The sequence below is a fragment of the Pollicipes pollicipes genome, unplaced genomic scaffold, assembly GCF_011947565.3.
Source record: "Pollicipes pollicipes isolate AB1234 unplaced genomic scaffold, Ppol_2.1 Scaffold_4002;HRSCAF=4701_pilon_pilon_pilon, whole genome shotgun sequence".
Classification (NCBI taxonomy): domain Eukaryota; kingdom Metazoa; phylum Arthropoda; class Thecostraca; order Pollicipedomorpha; family Pollicipedidae; genus Pollicipes; species Pollicipes pollicipes.
This window is the reverse complement of record NW_023596420.1, coordinates 26,213,718-26,221,165: the sequence shown is the minus strand read 5'-3', so window position 1 is coordinate 26,221,165 and position 7,448 is coordinate 26,213,718. Positions and strand designations below refer to the sequence as shown.

Sequence of the window (7,448 nt, the reverse complement as noted above, 5' to 3'; positions counted from 1 at the left end):
CAAATATGGAACACAAAGAGCGTGCTCCATATTTATATGGAGTTTTCAACCGGGATAGCCATTTCGAAGATCATTCAGTGCGTTCACAGCCCTGCCCTTCATTACTTAAAACCTTCTGGTTTCTGAGATAAATGTCCACGAACTTGAGCAGACATTTTCGTGAAGACTACTTCAAAGTCATCAAGGCATGCATGACGCCATGGAAGCGTCACGTGAATGCTGTCACCGCATTAGCTATGTGGTGCTCAAGGCCAACATGGATGTGATCGTCCAGTTAATCATCTCCGGCGTAGGGCAGCACGAGTTCTGATGCCGATGGACTTCAACTGGCTTTGACTCAGCTGAACTCGTTCAGTCTAAGGCTTGACGGGGAGTTACGCTGTCTGCTACGTAATCCAGGAAGGTGGACAATGGTGCGCACTTGGACGGAAATATGACTGAGAATCGAATAGCTGAACAGTGACGTCATAATCGAGGATGTAAATGCAACTGCACAAAATGAAATCACGGATTTATATGGAAGAACACGACGAAAAAGCCAAGACATGCGCACATCACAAAATTTGGGATCTGGAAATTTTACTCCGATCAACACGACATCTCTCGAGAAGTTGAAGTACTGCAAGCGAGTCTGCCCACCGGCTACGATGGAAATTCCGCACGGTCGGTTTGGCAGCCCTTCTGACGTCGTACAAACCTTCTATGTCGAAATCAAACGATGACATATTCAGGATCATATTTGCTGAGCAGTGAGAATTTGTTGTCTCGAGCAGTTTTTACACGTGTCACATGTGTATACCAAGTATACCAGTGCTTGCAAACGAGCTTATTTCATCATATCTGATGCTTGCGGCATTATCTCCAAACATGTAATATTCTCTTTAAGTCCCGATTATAAAGATAAATATAATTGGGGTATGATATGATTGTTTGATACATCCTTGGGCGCAAAATGAACTCGCACGTCAGCGCGTCGTCCTAAGGCCTCAGTGATATTAATTATAACGCTTCAAATGCCTTCGAAGGAGAGAAGTTCTCCAAAACCGTAAAACATTCACCGCAAACTGAAACTAGGGATTAGGTTATTCGAGGCCGACAGGATGGCGTTGATTTGCGCCCGGAGGTGTGCGATACGTGGGACCGTGCTCCCGGAATCGTTAGTCACGAAATTTTTCCAAAAAAAGTCACATTTTCGCGCTTCTGATTCAATGTTATTCAGATTTGCAGTTTTAAGTCTGTGCATATCCACGTATGTACATTCGTGCTGAGACCAGCACTCCTAACGGACGGGCACAACGAAAACTGGGACGCGTACCAGCGTTCGCTAGCTCGGCGCTTATCCTACTCACATCCGTAGTTACTCACGGACTAATCCTGTCCGCCGCCCCCCCCCCCCCCCCCCCCCCACCGCCCAGACCAAATTGTTCCTACGCCAACGCCCCTGCCCTCACAAACCTGAAGATCGTTCTTCCGCCCCTAGGGAAAAGGCGCTCGGAGGCCTCTGAAATGACAGAAGCACTTCCCCACTACGCCTCACCAGTTGCGCCGTGACGAAAATCCGACGACTGCTTTTAAGGCTGACGCATGTTTTGATTTGAGAATGTCTCCAGACATCACGATTTTTAATTAGCAGTGCTGCTGTTTATCACATCAAATGTAAGGTGGTTTTTATAAAGTTCTTGAAAACCAACTCAAACCCCATTTGAAGGAAGCAGAAAAAGAGGCAAACTGCACGCGTAAACGGTCAGCTGCCCAGTCAATTTTCGGGTGCTGTGCGGGTTGTGTGCATGAATCAGCGGGCAAAAGGTACGTAAAAGCCATGTACCTGGATGTCATGTCAGTATCGTCACGCAGTATCGATTATCCAAGCAGGCACAAAAGGTTTGCTACCTCGCGTGGTGGTGGGGCATTTTCCAGTTGACGTCCCGGGTTTCGCCGGCAGACCATCCTGCAACCAGTAGCAAACATGCCAACGAGGTGTTTGTGGCAGACAGAATCCTGCTCCATAAAAGATGCGTGACTGCCCCATTTATGGCGGATTTCGTTAACCTGACTAATCCCCAAATGATTGGGCATCAGGTTTGACCGGTTTCTGTGATGTTACAACTCTTAAAAGTCCAATTTAATCATTTGCACCCAAAACAATTTGATAGGCTGCTCCAGATTTAAAGATGTGCCCCACCTCCGCCCAACTAAATTCGTCAAAATCTGTCATCGTCATCAAATCATCGTCATCGTCGTCATCGTCGTCAAAATCAGGCCTGTGTTTCCAGGCCTGCCTGCATGGGTGTCGCACTGAATAGAATGGCTTGAATTAACTGCATTCAGTACGCAAACCGTACAATATTGGCACCAGAACATGCACTATACACTCATGAACACCTCTAGCACTTTTATTTACCGTTATGTGCCTATGGGGAGGGACGCTGTCGCCCTGTAAATCCGCTCTTACCCCCTCAAGGTTTCGCAATGTATAGACAGTTGCAGCATTGCAGCAGAGTGGCGTCAGAATTAGGTGTTGTTTCAGTGCGAATCAAGATGTCGTGGATGGGGACTGGTGGTGCCGGTGGCGATGGGCCCTGGGAAGACGGCTACGAGTGTTCGTGGGAAGCTGCTGCAACCAACGTGACGACGCGGGGACATAGGTAATGGCCAGGCTAGTACTGTAAGGTGATGTTCACCATCGGTCTCACATGGCGATGCATGATACAGCCATGGAATGCAATATATTCCCATGTACATGTCCGAGTTATTAACACTAGCCTAACAAGGACCCCCATGAGTTTTTCTCATATACCCGAACACCGTCCAATGCCCACTCAAAAGAAAAACAAGGGAGATATGTCCGGAAAATCACAGGCTTTGACATAGCTCAAACTGTTGTACATTCTATGTAATTTGGCAACCGCCAACCGGCTGCAGTTCTGCCATGCTGTGCGTAGGCCTCAATAAAATAGGGTGTGGCCCGATGATTTTGACCTGTGGCCTATGCTACATTTGGTCTCCATGACCTAATTTGGCACTGCTCATGTGACGCACACCGGTGGGTTCTTATTAGTAAATGATGCAATGTGTGCGGGGCTTTATGTAAAGCGTGTTCCTCAAATGACATAGTATTTGTAAGTCGTAGATGAATGAGAGGTCTGAATCCATTATCTCACCCGGATGCAGTGCGCTAAGTTTTACAAAGCCGTTCGTCTAAATTAGAAAGCGAAAGTTTCCACTCCCTACGGTTGAAAAAGTTTCCACACCGAAGTATTACATCGACGTCACCAAAAACGGCCAAAAGCAGTGATCCTAGATGGAAAATTTATTTGGCTGGCGTCGTGTTTGAAGCGATATGATCATATGGGTGGTTGAAACTGCAGAGAAGTAATCCGCACTTAAAACGGTTATCAGTCAGTCTCCGCGTCAAAACTTATCAGTCTGAGAGATAAAACAATACAACAACGGAAAGGGATAAGGGGTAAAAAACATAAACGCGCGCACGCATAAACAGTATGAGACAACCCCATCTCGCAGAAAAGGACCTGGCGGCGTGGTTAAAACTTGTTGAATGCAGATGTCTAACATCCACAGGCAACTCATTAATGAGAGACGCCGCTCGATACGCAAAGGACCGCTGTCCTGCCGCCGTGCGCACCGTCGGGGGAGGGGCGCAGGTTATGCTACATGCGGGTAGTTGGTCGCTGGTCCGCGTGTCAGCGTATGTTTCAAACAAACATGCAAGACCTGCAGGCTCGCCTCGCTCACGGGCTTTGTGCGCAGCTGTAACAGTTTGCACGTCACACATTTGGCGTAGGATTTATATCTAAGTATATACGTGTGCTGACATGTGGTACGTGTTCCGCAATTCTATATTAGATTATGTGTTAAAAAATTTTGCACCCATGCACCACCAGTAAAATGCTTCCATGCTGTCAAACGACGTTTTGGGTTCTTATGCAAGTGGAAGCAAGCTAAGCAGGCCGGATTTTCAGTAAGCGCGCAGACCTTCATTTGCTGCATACAAATAGTTGGCCCCGAGACTTTCGAATGACTGTGATTCATAAGCTGAATAATGTCTGTCCCGATGATTTTGATGCTCCGTTCCTATGTTGGTTCCGAAGTCCCAGAGCGGGCGCATTGCACGACCCAACTGACATGGACGAATTACCTGGTAACAAGCCAACGAGGGTCAACCCGGGCAGACACGCAGCAGCACGGTGCGGCACTTAGACCCTTTCGCATTGTCTGGCGAAATGGTGGGGCGACGTCAGTTCAAACGGACAGCTCATTTTAAATAGCGCGCTCAGGGTTTACGCTGTGGGCTTTGAATTGCCGAATGCTTTGAACCGAAGGGCACTCAGGCAAGCTAGGGTGGGATTTTTCTGATTACCTTGGAAAACTTTCCGTCGTATTTCTACAGGACGAATTCACGCAATCTGCCAAACTTTATGCGCAGAAAGGTAATGATATCACAGCAAGGCTGCTTTGGCTGATAATTTTGTTTTTGTTTTAGTAGTAGTAATTTGCAGAAGTTTACGTAAGTCATGATATATGTCAATTCGCTAGAAGAATAAACTTTTTACTGCCCAACTTTCACATGTTTTCTCAATATGACTAGGTCATTACTTTCGTTATGCTTTGTGTTCGCGCTTTGTTCAAGGTAAATGGTGATTTGGATGCATATTTCACAGTCCACAGGATTTTAACATGAATTTTAAGTGTTACCGGTGTTATTTCAATTCATCTTCTGATATAGTTTTATAGACGTAGGAAAAAGAAAATTCCCTGACGTACTTATGCTGTCCCATGTTGTTGCCATTAGCGCGCATGAAACTGACCACGGTGCGTTCTAATTATTGACGGCTGGAGCAGAGGTCGCTGCGTTGCTGAAATATATGGGAAAGCGTTGTAGAGAGGACACCCAATGACATTAGTTAAAGTTAGTTAGCGCTGCCGACGCCAGCGGTGGCCCTCACTTCAACCGTCACAGGCTACAGTTGCAACCTATTCACAGAGATGGCGCCACGCGCCAGGTCATGCTGTCGGGCTGATGGAGGTTCATGAAGTACATGACAGGATTATTGCCATGCCTTTTGTCGAAAAGCCTTTGATAGAGGACTGTTTTTAGAGAAAATGGGCCAAGCAGTTATCTGTTTTGCATCATATGCAAAGACTCAGCATCATCCCCGATGTGTGCTCCTTTAGCGAGGTTCTGTATTCTATTCTGCGCAATAGTTCGGTGAGTATCTGACATAAACATAAACATAACATCTGACATCATAACATCATAAATGCCTGACGTAAACATAAGCATAGTTCCTCAGGGCGGTAAGCGAAGCATGGTGGTACTTTTAAATATGATGCAACTGTACACCGAAGGCCCACCTTCACGCAAGCAAGATGCAGATAAACACAACTGCCAACAACTCCGTCGTTTGGCAGGCACTGGCGGGTGTGCAAGCTGCTGTTGAAACTATAATCTTCGCCCCGTTCCAGAAATTAATTTCGGTTGTCGTCTTTGGAAGACCCAGCCTCTTAAATTTCAGTGCAGTAAAGCATCGAAGTAGTGGAAGAAGCCTACTCTTCCTCTTTTGGACTGAATTAAGGGAGAAAACGTTGGCGCGCAGGGAGAGCTGAGGATGACTATATCACCTTGCCCTTTTTCAGGCGTCGAAGGGGCAGAGAGCTCTGCGAACTGTCTCCAGGGACCCAGTCATCGCAGAGAAGAATTCGCAGAGAGAATGAGAGGTGGGTGGCGGTCGTCTGGGTTATGGTGCACAAGATCCCAAGTAGAAAGCAACAGCATCTGGTCATGTGACCTTTCTGGCACGTTAACGCGTTAGGTTACTAGTACTTACCAGTCAAAACGCCCAATTCTCCTCAGCATATTTTGCGCAATTCAGAAACACTAAATAGCTGAAATGGGTTCCAAAATGACTTGTTACACAATGAAATGACCCCTCGTCATTCCTTGGTTTAAGAGGAGAGAAAAAATCGATAGTCGACACCCTGATGACTTCCACCGCCAAATAAGCACCCAGCTGTATAGTGGTGTGTGGAACGGCTTGACCATCGCACCAGCGTGTGGCAGTAAGGGAAGTTCTTCCGATGAACCTAGCTTGTGGAACTGAGCCACACTTCGTACCAGCACATGCTGGTGCGAAGCGTGAACAGATTACAGAATGGTACAGACTACTGATGCAGACATGCCAGGTGCAGGCAGGACAACCTCATTCGTAGCATGTGATCGTATATTCTTCGCAAGCTTTTAGCTTGGTCTGGCTGGGAACTTTGGGGGTCGTCCCAAATTGTATTGCTTCTCCGTAAAATTCATGGATGTTGCTTGCAATTTGAATATTGTATGTCCTATTGTATATCCATGGGTTTCACATAAATAGATGTGATAAATTTAAACTCGGACCACGTGCTATCCCCTGTAACTAGTGAAGAGCGGAAAATCCCAATGAAGACGGCAAATGGTGGAACGGTTCAGTGAATGCCGGAGTTATCCACACTTCCCGGCTTCTATCGGGTCGACTGGCTGAGAGGGGGGGGGGGGGGGGAGGGGCATTTTCCAGAACAGACCAAACCTTTTGAAAGAACTGCCTGCGCGCATTTTCCCACGGAGTTTTGTTAAACGGTTTCGATGTGGTTGCGATTGCAAGGAGACAGCCACAGACAGCCGGCACGGGTCTGGTCTCCTCTGTCGACGGAGCGTGGAGGGGAGGGGGAGGGGGCACCCGACTGACGGTGTCTGTGCGGTCCAGACAGCGCAGCCTTCATATGGCCTGCACGCTGATGTCGGTGACGAGCCTGACGCCCGGCTGCGGTCCGGACGTGGTGCTGACCCGCTACCAGCGGCTCAGCCAGCTGGTGCGCTACACCGCCTTCCTGGAGGACGCCACCAGCGCGCTCGTCAAAGGTAGGCCGAGCGGCGGGGTCAGCCGGCCGCGGCGCCGCACCAGCGCGCTCGTCAAAGGTGGGCGTCATCAGCCACACAGAGGAGCGCAGAGGCCCAGGGCAGGGACTGACCTGACAAGAACACCGGACATTCGCAATAAATGTTGCCGGAAAGCAGAGAATATGGGCTGAGAGGCTGTTGCTGCTACATTTGCAGTATCGTGGTTCACCAGCATTCATTTCCAAACACATTGATAGATATGTGGAGACCGTTGCTGTCCTTGAAGCTGCTCACGTGTGAACCACGTGAATCTTGAAAGTGACTATTGGGATGCTTAAAACGTTTAGCCGCACTTGGTGTTTTTATGCCATTCATTTCATTGTTCGCACCACGTCCCATTGCCTCGATGTCTATTACTTCGATATACATCGCACATTTCACCGGTAATTAACTCCATGTGAGTCAATGAAACAAGAAAGCAGTATGTGGTTATGAAGTCTTTGTTTATGTTAACTCACATATTTACCTGATGAAAATTTGCGATCGATCCATAACGAAA

General features: G+C 47.7%; 1 protein-coding gene across 1 annotated transcript in view; it reads left to right on the top strand.

Annotated features, from left to right (window-relative positions):
• The first annotated feature begins 1,722 nt into the window (after positions 1 to 1,722).
• Positions 1,723 to 7,448, top strand: part of LOC119094292 (uncharacterized) — a 28,729-nt gene continuing 23,003 nt past the window's right edge. The window contains exons 1-4 of the mRNA XM_037217365.1: positions 1,723 to 1,806; positions 2,528 to 2,645; positions 5,656 to 5,736; positions 6,756 to 6,910. Coding sequence (XP_037073260.1) covers positions 1,788 to 1,806; positions 2,528 to 2,645; positions 5,656 to 5,736; positions 6,756 to 6,910 — 373 coding nt within the window. The 5' untranslated portion in view covers positions 1,723 to 1,787. The remainder of the gene's footprint in view (positions 1,807 to 2,527; positions 2,646 to 5,655; positions 5,737 to 6,755; positions 6,911 to 7,448) is intronic.